The 15,017-nt window shown below is 39.3% G+C and overlaps 1 protein-coding gene across 1 annotated transcript; it reads left to right on the top strand.

The window, feature by feature from the left end:
• The first annotated feature begins 11,460 nt into the window (after positions 1–11,460).
• On the top strand, positions 11,461–14,522 carry RAP2B (RAP2B, member of RAS oncogene family). The gene has a single exon (XM_083364549.1). The coding sequence runs from the start codon at positions 12,403–12,405 to the stop codon at positions 12,952–12,954; it is 552 nt and encodes a 183-aa protein (XP_083220675.1). The 5' UTR covers positions 11,461–12,402; the 3' UTR covers positions 12,955–14,522.
• Positions 14,523–15,017: the final 495 nt, after the last annotated feature.

Here is a 15,017-nt window from a genome sequence, read left to right as displayed (position 1 = left end):
ACTCTGAGTTATTTATATAAATAATAAAGACAGGCTGAAAACAAATGCCTTATTTATTATGGATTGTTTTATTATTTATTGTTGACATTTATTGTTGACATTTCTATTTTACTATGGCTGTTTTACTGATTTGTATTGATCTTGTTATGCCTTTTATTGACATTTTTACATTTTAAGGTGTGCTAAGGATGTTAGCATAAAATCTGATGAATAATGGAATGCATATGAATTGACTAATCAAATATCCTTGTGACCTAACGTATGTGAGCATGATAAATCAGAATGCTGTTGCAACATGTGATCAAAGGGGAGAACAGAACCTTTGGTAAAACATTACCAATAGTGTGAACACAAGGCAGAGGGTGAAGTCCTGTAGAGCAAATAGGTTCTACCAGAGAAGTAGACTTAAAAACAAAAAGTTGTAGCAATCAGAAAGTTGGATTGTGCATTAAAGTTCCAGCAAGACTAAATGACAGCATGGGCTATGTGCTTATCATTAAGACATTTTGTCTGTTTTTATAATATTCCATTTTAAAATAAATGTTTGGGGGGAATTCATACTTCTTTAGCTCTTTTCCATTGTCTAATGAACTTAATTGCGTTTTCAGAATTCTTATCCTCTGCTTAGGAAGCTTAAACAATTAGTTCAAATAAAAAAGTTAAAACAACCAAGTCCTAGGCCTCTTCATTCAGAGAAAGAACACCTTCTGTTTACATTTACATTTGAGTGATATTTTATATTTTATATAATTGTATATGAGAGACAGAGAGAGAAAAGGTGTAGTAATGACAATACTGACATAATGCAAATTGTATTGTTGTTACTGTGGTTAAAAACTTCATATTTTAAGAGATTATAATAAGGTACTTAATTTGATTATAATTCTACTTGATAAAAACATCTGAAAGGAATAGGTTAAATACAAAAATATCATACAACAGCTATTCTATTTTTTTGTAAACCTGATAGCCCAAAAGCTTAACTAAGCATCCACAGACCTTCAAAAGTAATTATAAAACTAATTGTTCATGTTGCCAAAGAAGCAAATTACTAAACATATCACCAAAGAGCAGGCATGTCAAACTCACGACGTCACGGGACGTATCGGAACTTTTTCCCATTGCCGAAAATGGGATGGGTGCGGTTTCTCTGTGACGCTCCGGCCTGCGGGCCGGCAGTTTGACACCCCTGCCAAAGAGGATAATATGAAATATACATTATTTGAATTAATTATTTCAAAAAATGAAATCAAACTTAGATTTGAGTCTGACTCCATCTCATGTTTTAACATGTATGGCTTTTGACTGGTCCAGAAACACACATTCCTGCAGTAAAAAGGAACAGCGCACCTAGTTACATTTTGAAGGTGCTAATACCATCTAAGCAGCCTGGATCTATTTGAAATTCCCTTCCCTTTTATTTTCTCATAGGCTGGCCCTTGAAGATAGTGTGTAACTAAAAAAAGGACAAAATAACTAAAATGGACAAAAGTCATGTTGCCAGAGGGTATGGGGAAGGCAAACTTTTAAACATCTGGATTTTCCAGCATATTTTTGAACTGGCCAGCCAGGCTGGATGATGCATTCCCAGATCCATCAAAGTATTATTATTATTATTATTATTATTATTATTATTATTATTATTATTATTATTATTATTATTATTTTAAAAAGTGGTGTTTACTCTCTATGGACTGTAGCGACAGCCACTGGTTGACATTTTCAGTTGTGTAGCCTATTTCTCTTTGCTGCCTGCCTGCCTCCCTGCCCTCATGAATTCAGATGGTACAAACCATGAGGCCAGGAACTCAAGGGCTCTAGAGATTGGGGCTGCACCAAGATTGGAAGAGACGGCAGAACCTTCCCTGTCTGAATTTTTCTAGGGCTCAGGGCAGATGGAATTTTTAAAAAAATCCAAAGGTATGAATAGTTGCAAACAGGCAAAGGTCAAAAGTCAAGGCAGGGATAGGAGGAAGAAGGAAAGACTGTGCTAAAACAACAAGGCAAATCATGAAAACCTGCATCCTCTGGAAGTTAACTCTTTTTATAATCCTTATGTCACCCAAATGCAATGTGAGAGTAAACCTAATGTATAATGAGAACACTTCTGAAAGTAGAGAATATCTGTTTATCAAGGTGTTAACTGTCACATAGCAGGGAAGCAGGAAATGAGTGACTCAGCATTAATCAGCTTTAGTCATATGGCAGCTAATTTCCTCAGCCAAAGGAGAAACTGACTCTTACTATAAACATATCTAGTTACAAGTAGTTATCATAAATGATAGTGAGAATCATTTACCAGTAATGCATATAGAAACAGTATGTTTCTAATGAGCATTTCTAATAAATACACAGAACAGAAATATTTAATCCAAGTTTCTTTATGATTAATTTCATTTATCTAATGAAAAGTATACGCTACACTTTTCTCATCTAATGTTTGCTGTTACTTATAGTACAATCTTTCTCTTCTCTAATATAAGTCCAAGGTATGCTGATAATTTTACCAAAATAAGCTGAAGTTTGACAGAATCATGAGCATGAGTTTTATAGAACTCTTTAGCTTGGTTGTCATGTAGAAGAACAAACTGAGAAGAAAGAATGCAAAGTAAACTCTCCCTTTCTACAAATTGTCCCAAGGAACCGCTGAAAACTGTAAATCTTTGATCACAGATTTCATCACTTCTGCTGCTGCCAGCGTTTGTTCTGGTTGCCTTGTCTTTGGCAGCTATATATCAGTAGACAGTATATATCCCATAACTATATCTGTAACCCAGCAGTGGCATCTTTAGCAAATGATACCAAAATGATTAGATGTGCAAATGCTAACCTCATAATGCAAATGTCACTATTGCATACAGTAGTTGCACCCTGATGCAATTAGGTAAGTTTGTGTGGTGTCACATTTGTTTTGTCATTTGTTCTCCATCTCCAAGGAACTTTTAAATGTCTCCTGTTTGCATAGTTATTAAAAGATTATGAACATTATTAAGAAGAGAACTATCCAACTAGCTGACCACATAGCTGACCTTAGCTGCACTTAGAATCCTAAGCAGGCCTGGCCTTGGTTACTACTTGGATGGGAATAATTTGGAAAGCACAAAGTTGTAGACTAAAATAGAAATTTGGGGGGGAAATGTCCTGGAGAAAAAAAAGGAATGCCAAACTACATTGGTATCATGTCAAGAAAACTGCATGTGATGTAAGCATGTGGGACACTAGGACTTTACATGAATTAAAATCTAATGTTGGCAGTATACAATGCATTACACCCATGGAAATAATTAAATTATGCATATAGAATTATAATCCTATGTGCAGTTTCATAGAAGTAATCATGTTGAATTCAATCATTTTTTTTAATGTAAACATGGATCATTGGGCTTTACAGTTGTTATCCCAGGCATAGCCGGAACAGAACACAATTAACAGATAAATAAACCAATTGCACTTAACATATAAATACAGACCATTTCACTTGAAGAATTAATAGTAGCAGTTATTGATAGTAGCAGTTTCATTATGAATGCACTGGCAAGTAAAGAGAATTATTTCAAAACACTAGAATATTGGATTATCTAAAGAAATAACGAGTAGGTTCTATAGAAATGGAAAAACATGTACTATATACTACAATACCTTCTATTTTACAACATAAACTTGAAATAGTGATAGTTGTATCAAACTGTAGTTAAAAACACTGGTAAGTTCATGAAAAACAAAGCCATCACTTAGCCATTCTCCAAGGTATCAAATACTCAAGAACTCATCAGCATGTCTTGTTTGTCCAGCATGAGGACAGTCCACTAAATATTTTTAAAGGACACACATACATTACGTCATCCTAAATCATTCCCAGCCCACCTCACTAGTTTCTTATTTTGGGTTAAAAGTAGGGTTTTCTGACTTTGGCCAGCCACAAGGAGTACAGTGAATTCTGTCATTTCATAGAATGCAAACACCTATGCTCCACTTGGCTACTATGAGCTGTGGTAGGAATGTCCCCTTCCTTTCATCCTACTACTTTTTGAAAGAACCTTCAATAGAAAGGAGATGTAGACCTTTTTTATAGTTTCACAAGTCATTCTGGGAAAGGCGCTCTGTTTGTGTATCTGTGTGCACATGCACACAAATGTATCCTCCACCTGTTCACCTTTCTCTCTCTTTTTTTTAACCAGGTAAGATCAACAGGTGTTCAGCCATTAGGATAAATGACAGGAAGTTTTCTTGTGGTGTTTTCTTTGCTTTTTTTACCCCCTTTTCAAACTGATCCATTGATGGGTACAGCAAAAGGAGAATTTTGAACACAAAAGGGAGTTGATAGAGAGGGATCGTGCAAAAGGTCCAGCAAAGGAAACCCTGTTCCCACCGGAAGGATGTTTTTCCAGCAAGGGTGGGCAAAAGTGAAGAAGTCACCAAAACTACCAAAAAGAAGTCCTGATAACCATCATCCAGACAAAGCAACTTTGTTCTTCAAAGCTGTCCTTTAGTTTTGGCAGCCTGGTGCCAAAGCTGAAAAACAGATTGAAATCTAAACATCAATTTCTTAATTTAGTTTAATTTCTAGATGATTTTTGCCACCAGAGGCAAGCAGTTGTACAGAAGAGCCTTGAGTGTCTAAGAATAAAGATAAATGTTGTTGTGAGCTGCGAAGTCGTGTCCGACCTATCGCGACCCTATGGACAACGTTCCTCCAGGCCTTCCTGTTCTCTACCATCTTCTGGAGTCCATTTAAGCTCACGCCTACTGCTTCAGTGACTCCATCCAGCCACCTCATTCTCTGTTGTCCCCTTCTTCTATTGCCCTCAATCTTTCCCAGCATTAGGCTCTTCTCCAGTAAGTCCTTCCTTCTCATTAGGAGGCCAAAGTATTTGAGTTTTAGCTTAAGGATCTGGCCTTCTAAAGAGCAGTCAGGGTTGATCTCCTCTAGGACTCAGCGGTTTGATCACCTTGCAGTCCAAGGGACATGCAGGAGTCTTCTCCAGCACCAGAGTTCAAAGGCCTCAATTCTTTGGCGCTCAGCCTTTTTTATGCTCCAACTTTCACAGCCATACATTGTAACTGGGAAGACCATAGCCTTGACTATACGCACTTTTGTTGACAGGGTGATGTCTCTGCTTTTTAGTTTGCTGTCTAGATTTGTCATGGCTTTACTCCCCAGGAGCAAGTGTCTTTTAATTTCTTGGCTGCAGTCCCCATCTGCAGTGATCTTGGAGCCCAGGAAAATAAAATCTGTCACTACCTCCATTTCCTCCTCATCTATTTGCTAGGAATTGAGAGGGCCGGATGCCATGATCTTGGTTTTCTTAATGTTATGTTTCAACCCAAGTTTTGCACTCTTCTTCTTCACCCACATCAAGAGGCTCTTTAGTTCTTCTTCACTTTCTCCCATTAGAGTGGTATCATCTGCATATTTCTTCCGGCAATCTTAATTCCAACTTTTGATTCATCTAGCCCTGCCTTTCTCATGATGTGCTCTGCATATATGTTAAATAGGTAGGGCGACAGTATACAGCCTTGCCAGACTCCAATTCCCAATTTTGAACCAATCAGTGGTTCCGTGTCCAGTTCTCACTGTTGTTTCTTGGCCCACATATAGGTTTCTCAAGAGACAAATAAGATGGTCTGGTACTCCCATCTCTTTAAGAACTTGCCACAGTTTGTTATGATCCACACAATCAAAGGCTTTAGCATAGTCAATGAAGCAGAAGTAGATGTTTTTCTGGAACAAGCTCATTCTTGTATAGTTCTTCTAAAGATAAATAGTAATAAATTTTATTTCATGTACAATATTTCTATCACAAATGAAGGTGAATATATGTGCCCCAGGATAATGTTGCAGTGTCCAATCTGTGTCAGTCACCGGTACCAGAAGTTTTATCTTTGGGACTTGTGCTTGAGCCCATCTTCTGGGAACTTCTCTCTACAATAACAATATTTCTAGTTTCTCATTATCAACTATAATACCATAGGTCAGGGGTCCCTGACCTCTGAACTGTGGACCGATACTGGTCCACAGTCTGTTGGGAACCGGGCCACACAAGCAGCAGGTGAGTGAGCAAAGCTTTATCTGCGCATGTGTGGGATCTAGATTGCATGTGAAACCATCCTCCCACCCCTTCCATGGAAAAATTGTCTTCCACAAAACCGGTCCTTGGTGCCAGAAAGGTTGGGAACTGCTGCCATAGGTAGTGGAACATTTTAAGCTGGGACTGCACAGAGCACAAGATTGCTTATTTTTTATTTTGATGGGGCATTTTTTGTTAGGTAAAATATAAAGCTGCTTGCTTTAAGCAACTTTATTGACTGAAGTATAAAATCCAGAGCTTTACAATAATTCCATAAAAGTAAAAATAAACATCAAGAAAAAATGCTGTTCTTGTTTAAAATGAGGATAATGTCAATTGCCAGTTTTTCTATAATGAATTTGGCTAAAGCCAGTTCCTCAAATCTCTATAGGTTTTCAATTATTTTAATATAAGTCTGTATCGGCATGAAGTCACTTAGGTGAGATGAGCAATACACAAGTGTGATAAATAAATACATATAGTATATATGATTTTGGAACGTTATTCTGACTTTTAAAAATAAACTTTATGCATTAAAGTGTGGGTTTTTTTTCTATTTTTAAATTCCAGGACTCTTTTCTTATCTGAGTGTATGTGGATTTTTTTACGATGACTTCATTAAGTACTATTATTGAAATAAAAAAGTTTTTGGAGAAGGGGTAAACTATGATTGCCTTTGTTGTTAAGAGAATGCTCTGATACATGGGAAGTGGGAAGTCCTAGGATTGCAAGCATTTGTCCAAACCCTCCTCTTGAATGATTATGTTTTTGTAGAATAGAAGGTGGCAATCCTTAGGCAACTGGAAGCTAACTTATTTCCTTCTGTTTGTTTGGAATATGGTCCTCAGTTTGCAACTATTTATTTATATTTCATGCATTTTAAACTCCCATCTCTTTCAGAAAGGGGCTCTAGGTGGTGCACAGTTTAATAAAATTAAACATTAAAATCAGAATAATTTAGGATTAAAAAATTAAAACTATAAAACAATATTATAAACATTTTAAAATATGAATAATTCCAAGATGGGACTAGTTAATATGGGGGGGGAGGCTGATCATGGAGCCAACCAGCCCCGTAGTTGTGTGGGGCCCCAGTGACCCCCACACAAGGCTACACAGCCAATTATTATTTTAATACTAAGGTATTACTATTACACTAAATTGCACTCAGGTTATCAGAGATAGCCCAGTTCTGCTTCAAGAGTCTCAGGGCTAACAGAACTGCTGTGGCTTAAACCCACTTACCTTAAGGCATCTGTCTCATGCTGTTTCATAAGAACTCTACTTGTCAATAAATATCTCATTTTATGTTAGTTCATCTATACATATGTTGCCCCACAAGGTAATATTGCCAGGTGATGGCTCAGTGACAAACTGATAATCACCAAAGATGCTAAATATCTGAATTGGTAATATTTGAACAGAAATACGTCATGGAGATGGGAAAAAAAAGGACTCAAACTCTGTTTTGGGGGGGAGGGGGAAGCAAAGCATTGGTGAGATCTTTATATGATAAGGTAGCTTACATTTTTGTGTTTATTCTGAAGAGATAATTTTGTATTTCAATGATCAAAGTCATAGCAGTTCTTCTTAAATTTCTGTCCCCACTTTCCTCAAAGACTTCAAGGGGCTACACATAGCATCTCTTGACCAATTCTCCCCACAATAAAAATTCTGTGAGGTAGTTTGGACTGAGAGGGTGCAAGCAGCCCAAAGTTACCTACTGCCATAGCTGAGGTGGCCTTGAACCTGGCTTTTCTTGATCATAATCCTACGTTTTATGAACAAAATTTAAAAACAATTGTGTTTATGTTTAATACAATACTATAATATGAGATTATTCATTAGTGGTGTATTGAATGATCTCCTTTTGTTATATTAAAAAAATCCCATTTGGTAATAGTTTTTATCTCAGCAGAGTCCTTGGATGGAAGATCAGAAAATTCCAAGGCCTCAAGGACTGAGAAAATGGGATGGGGGTGGGGAAACTAGAAGAAAACAGTTTCAAATTGTTTCCACATTGTTTCCAAAAAATCTACAAGGATGTCTACACAGTCACCAGGAAGAAACTAAGCTTGACTTGAAGATGACTTTTTAATTGTTTTTGAAGGCATCGGGAACCACATTCAAGATTTCCAGGAACTTCCCTCTCATTGTATAAAAGAGCACATTAACTAAAGTTATCAGCTGGGGAGTGTTGTAACGAGCAGGCTTGCCTTTCTAAGAAACCCTATACAATGTTGCCAGAATAGTGGCTTTCAAACATAATGCATTATTCTTCCTTCATTAGCACTTAGGCACTGATCACCCTGTTGATGTGAATGGTACAAGAAGAGAATCCCACACAGTGAAGGAGATGAAGCTTGTGTTAATTGTTTTTTTTAGCCAACACTGTTTATTCAGTGGAAGTTTTACATTTGCATATTTTGTGAATCTAAAGAATTAAAACTTTTGTAACAGACTATTGGACAGAAATAGCAAAGGCTGGAAATTGTAACATTTTTTCTCTTAAAGCAATGCCTGATTGACAAAGCAAGCAACAATAAAATAGCTTGACTATGACTATGGCAAATAGCCAGGGTTCCTTATAATTCAAATCACAGCCAGTCTGGTTGTCATTAACAAAGACAAAATTGAAATAATATCATGTGGCAGTTATCCCACACTGGACTAAAATGATTCACCAGTTAGAATGCAGTTGAGTGGAAAAAAGCTTTTCTTAAATTGATTTAAGGTTATAGAGTCTGTAGATCAGTAACCTCTGTACTAAATTAATACATTTTGAGGAACTGAAAGTTATTTAGGTGGGGTAGAAAACTAACTCTGATTTTCTTAGGTAAGGGTTCCAGGTAAAATGCATAATATTTTTGCCCAGCATTTTGGATAGGTTTATTAAGTGTCATTAAGTTTAGATTATTATGACAAGCAAAGAAAAACATAGAGTGCACATTTGGATAAAGTTACTGTATGATCATGTTATTTTATGATAGAAAAAAGAATACAATTTTTTGGCAATATCAGTTTAATTCAAATCTCAAAATACAGTACAGGTACAATCTGTAATCCAACATTCCTTTCAAGTTATACATTTGTGTTGGGCTAATTGCAGTAACTCTTGGCTTGCTAAAGAAGCCACCACTGGCTAAATTGATATGCAAGATATGAAGTACATTTTTCAAAGTACAATGGCTCATGTTACACAAGCTAAGACACAATCAAATGAACCACAGCTTATCATAACATGGCAAGCTCAGCAAGGTTCATGGCTGAGTCACAATTGTGAATCAGTTAAATTGTTTATTTCTCAGAACTGCCCTTTAAGCTATAACTTTCTCCCTAACCTGAAGAAATAGCCCTTAGTTTGGGTGACTGCTCACTTCCCTATCTTTTCAGATAATCTGCAGCACAGTAATATAAAAGGCAATTGCTTTTTAACCATTAAGTTAACTTAAGTATGTACAGGCATTATAATTACTGTAACTATCAGAACAATAATTACAATAACTAAAGCTTTGCTGCTTCGCAGATTGATTGCTGTAACAAAAATGGCATTGATGCTTTTCAGTATTGATTACTGTAAAAAAAAGGCATTGCAACACAGAAATGATAGCTCCTGCACCATTGTGTCTCTGGTTGAAGCATCAAGGTAGACTATTTCATTATGCCTCACTGCTTCAACAAAAATGTTTCTTGCCGTCAACTTACCATTCAATTTTAGAGCATCTAGGCTTTGTTGTATAAAGATGGCTTATAAAGTTTGACCAAAGGAGTTTTACAATCCTAATTAACTCCAGCCTGATCTGTAATGCCTGGAGATGTACATCATAGCAGATGCAATGCATTTAGTAATCCATCTGAAATGCCAATATCACTCATCTGAACCTTGGACTGCCTATGAAGGAGGCATTGCTCTTTTTTAATCCTCTCCCTACTTTCAGTAATGAAAATGATCAAAATATTTTATTATTATTTTTCTACTGTATTCCTGATTTTGTTCATGGAATTACCTGCTATTTTCCAGCTTTATGGTTGGGATTATTTTTTTTTCTGTTCCCTACTTAATGTGGCTATTTTAAAATAAAAGTTTCAGAAAGAAATTCCATCTGGGGATTTTCAAATTAGTGAAAAGGGTCTCTGTTTTCTATATCCACCAATGTATTAGGTATTTCCAGATTAACTGGAAATCATAATTTCAAAACATGCAGTGTATTTTCAGGTTTGCTTCACAAGCATGAAAAAAGTTAACTTATGGTACAATTTGTAAGTCTCTCTTTAAAAGGAACTCAGCATTTACTCAATTACGCTGTTAAATAAATTGTGCTACAAGAACAGAAATGTTATTCAGCCAGAATTCTCAAGTAGTTTGTTCTGTCTAATGATATATTTTTTGCATTTCTCCCCATCATATTGACTCCTAAGTCTTAACAGACCACGGAATCATCCTGTTGTATGTATGATGCTCACCCCGTTTTGTTCATCCAGAGACTGCAAATATATACATCAATCTTCATCAATTAGTGTCTTCCACATGTCAAATTATGTCACTTAGCTGGGATTGATTGAAAATCAACATATTTGTTGAATGCAAAAGCCTCCAAATACAGCATATCCTAAAAACCAGAGCCTGTGAAGAAACCGTGGAAGAGCGCTATTACTTTCATGTCCTCCAAAGGAGTTTCTTAGATGCATCTGAGCGTGTATGACACAGAGCGCTGAACTAGACTGGCCTAAAGCAGTAGGTTTCTTATGACAGGAGTAGATCTAGTAGAGATTTATTCAGCTTTTTAAAAACCTAGTGAAGAACCAGTTTGGTGTAGTCGTTAAGGCACCACACTAGAAACTGGGAGACCAAGTTGTAGTACTGTCTTAAGCACAAAGCCAGCTGGATGACTTTGGGCCAGTCACTTTCTCTCAGCCCTAGGAGGCAGTCAAGGGCAAACCACTTCTGTAACCTTGCCAAAAAAAAACCCTGCATGGACTAACCAGGCAACAGTGAACTAAAGACATCAAAAAATAATAAAAAAATCCACCAGCTTTCACTTGCCCACCATCGTGTCATATCTACGGCTGTTTGAGCAACTGAAAGATGGATCACTACGTTAACTTCACTGCCTGCTTTATCGCCACGCCGAAAGTCAGACTTTAGCCGAGCGCTTTGTGAGTAGGCAATAAGTTTCACCCTTGGATCTTCCAAGGGTTCTTTCAAGCTGGTCTTCCGGAACTTGTTTTTCAAGGATACATTTTTGGAAGAACCAGATGCGCTCTTGCTCTCCTTTTCTAAATTGTCCGCCAAAACTTCTCGCCTTTACAAAAACGGGGGGGGGGGGAAGAGAGAGAGAGAGAGAGAGAGAGAGAGAGAGAGAGAGAGAGAGAGAGAGAGAGAGAGAAACAGCGGAGGCAGCCAGAAAGAGAAAGAAAGAAAGAAACAGCTGCTCTCTCGACAGTCCTTTTCCCCTACAGCCAATCTAAAAAGAGGAAGCTGCCTCTCTCGCCCAATAAGCCGTGGCCGGTTGACGAGCACCGTACGGCAGCCAATGCCAACCAGAAGGGCGGGAGGCTAGGGGGCGTGAGCGTCTGTTCTCCCCTCCTCTTCTCCGCCTCCCTTTCAGGTGGGGAAAGGGGTGCGTCCTAGAGTGCCTAATGGGGTCGGCAGAAGAAGGGGGGAAAAGCGGGTAATTAAGCAAGACCCGCAGCCCGGCTGGGCGCAAGGGGAAAAAAAAGGAATGGCTCGCGGCGGCGCAAGCAGACAACGCGGGGCTGGAGCGGCGCGCGCCTGGCTGAGGCGCTCTGCTCGCTGCCGGGACGCAATCGGAACTAGCGCGCGCCGCCTCCGCGCCACCCTGAGCAGTAGCAGCAGCAGCCGCCGCCGTCACTGTTTCCCTTCCTCCCCCTGCTCCTCCTCCTCCTCCTCCTCCTCCTCGAGCTGTTGAGGCGCAGGTCTTGCCGGGCGAAAGCGTCTCCAAGCTCCCGTCGCGACTCGTTTCATTCTGCCTGGGCGCAGGGAAAAGCCAGAGAGTATCTTGCCCCGATAGCCGCCTCCTTTCCTTGCTCGGCGCCTCTGCTGCTGCTGCTGCCGCCGTCGCTGCCGCTTCCCGAGTGCTTTTCTCCGCCTCATCTCCAGCGAAGGAAGGAAGCACCCTTTCCGTCGGGGGACGGCTTCTTCTTCTTCTTCTTCGCTCCCTCCCTCCCTCCCTCCCTCCTTCCTCCCGCTTGTCTTTTTTCTTTTTTTCGCCCCTTCCTTTCTGAGGGTGGGAGGGGAGAAGAATAGGAGCCCGGCGAAGGAAGCCAGCCGCGCTCAGCCCGCCCGCCCGCCCTGGGTGTGCGTGAAAGAGCCATGCGAGAATACAAAGTGGTCGTGCTTGGCTCTGGCGGGGTGGGCAAATCCGCTCTCACCGTCCAGTTTGTGACGGGCTCCTTCATCGAGAAGTACGATCCTACCATCGAGGACTTCTATCGCAAGGAGATCGAGGTGGATTCTTCGCCGTCGGTACTGGAGATCCTGGACACGGCCGGCACCGAGCAGTTCGCCTCCATGCGGGACTTGTATATCAAGAACGGGCAGGGCTTCATCCTGGTCTACAGCCTGGTGAACCAGCAGAGCTTTCAGGACATTAAGCCCATGCGGGATCAGATCATTCGGGTCAAGAGGTACGAGAAGGTGCCCATGATCCTGGTGGGCAACAAGGTGGACCTGGAAGGCGAGCGGGAGGTCTCGTTCGGGGAAGGCAAAGCTCTGGCGGAGGAGTGGAACTGCCCCTTTATGGAAACTTCAGCCAAAAACAAAGCCTCGGTGGATGAGCTCTTTGCCGAGATCGTCCGGCAAATGAACTACGCTTCCCAACCCAACGGGGACGATCAGTGCTGCTCTTCCTGTGTTATCCTCTGAGGAGGAAGAGCGGGGGGAGGGAGGGTGGCGGAGAAGAGCACAGCGGCGTTGCTTTATGTGGTGTTTTTATTTTTATTATTATTATTTTCTTTCCTTTTCTTTACATTTCGAAATAAAAAAAGGTTTACAGCAACAGCACCACACGAAAAAAGGTGGCGGCAGCTGGAGCAGCAGTGTTGTCATCCTGTGAAACTCCCAAGCCTTTGAAACAAATTTTGCATTGCACCCGGATCCCTTCCAGGTTATAGTTTATATACTCATGCTGCTGCGGGTGGTTGTCGGTGTCATGAGTACGCATTGTCTCTCGTTAACATCTGATTCCTCCCAAGGAAAAGAAAAACTACAAAAAAAAAATCTTTGGAAATGTGGCGCTTTCCGCATGTACATACCAGCGGTTTGATTGTTGCTTATTTCTTGTACTTGCCTCAATTGGGAGGATTGTATTGGCCATTGATAACCAGTAGGAGAAGTTCCTGTGTTGTTTGCAGCAGGGGCAGAGGGAGGGAGTTAAGAATTGCTTTATAACTGGAAGATTAAACACACAGAGACACACCTATAAGAAACGAAGGGAAGCATCAAAGGAAGGAAGTACATGTGGAGGAAGTTCAAATCTTTCACACTTGTCAGCCTGAAATTAGCTAGTGACTAGGCAATTTTTGATTTTGAGGATTTCTATGCAAAGTTGGAATATTTGTTACCATGCTTATCTCCATCTGAAGAAGTATTGCACAAGTACTGCCTGGGAACTTTAATAATACGGATGCCAATACAGCGCATGAGGTGCCACAGAAATATCTGCTGATTACTTGTGAAATCTATTTTGTTTACTTGTTGTATTGAAAGGGAAGGAATGAAGAGCATTTATTTGTGTTGGGTTTTTTTTTTTTAAAAAAAAAAAATCAGCTATGAAAACACTAACAGACCTGCACAGTTTTTAAGTTGTATGTACTTTGTGGAATGGCTGGGGACAGACAGGGCAGGCAAAGTAATAACATGCCTTATTCAATTTGAGGAGGGGGGGGGGTTGGCAATAACCAACTAGATCTGTAAAGTACAAAGAGTTTCTAAAATGTGGCACAGGGTGAACAGCGCCCCTGTGTGTGTAGAGTGCCTTCAAAGCAGCTGTTGCAGCCCGTGCCAACCTGTGGAAATTCCAAAATCCCACTTACTTACTCCCTGCCCCCCAAAACCTCTAGTTAACAGTTTCCTTTCAGTAATTATTTCAGTGAACAAGAGAGAACAAAAGGGCCTATTATTAATGGAATTATTTTCCTCTTTTTTAATCCATTTGAGACTTTTCACTTTAGTTGCCATGGATTTCAGGGTTTTTTTTTTTTTATTGTTCACGTTCACAGGTATTAGTGTGCTTTTGTATGAAGAGACTATTTGTGCGTGCACCTTTTTTTCCTGTTTTCCTCCAAAATGATGTATTTTCAACCAGCAATGAAACAAATTGTTAATGTATCTGAAAAACAAAATCTCTAATTGTAATTTTAAATCCCAGACAGACGTTTATTCATTTCAATATCTTTTAATACAGTTGCCAATTTTTTTTAAAAAGAACAGTTTTATGGGTTTTTATATATTGTGGAAATCTGTGTTATCATAGTAGGTTATAACTTATTGTGGACAAATAATTGCCTAAAGCAATAACAATTGAGGCCAAGTATTTTTACTATTAAGGTCTGGTATCTGATATTGGAACTGAATCCTAACTTGTGCCGGATTCTGCTAAATCATGCAATATATATAGATATTCACACTTCAAATGCTTTACAGGATTCAAAGTTTAATTTATTCATAGAATTATAACGTTAAAAAGAGTCAACAGGCTGTTAAGAGGCCAACAGGCTGTTTAATGCTGAAAGCCAAATTAAATCAACCCCAATAGATTGCTATTCCTCCTCTACTTGAAGATATCTAGTGGATGGGCTCTCTATAAATCAGTTTCTCCATTGAACTGTTTACAATTGGGAATTTTTCTTAATATTCAAATGAACACTGAATTCCTTTAGGACTATTATTCCATGTCCTACACTCTGAAATGATGGGGAATGAGTCCT

The sequence above is a fragment of the Vipera ursinii genome (genome assembly GCF_947247035.1).
Source record: "Vipera ursinii genome assembly, chromosome: 5".
In the NCBI taxonomy this organism is placed as follows: domain Eukaryota; kingdom Metazoa; phylum Chordata; class Lepidosauria; order Squamata; family Viperidae; genus Vipera; species Vipera ursinii.
The sequence above is the reverse complement of the archived record's forward strand: the minus strand, read 5'-3'. Positions and strand labels throughout refer to the sequence as shown.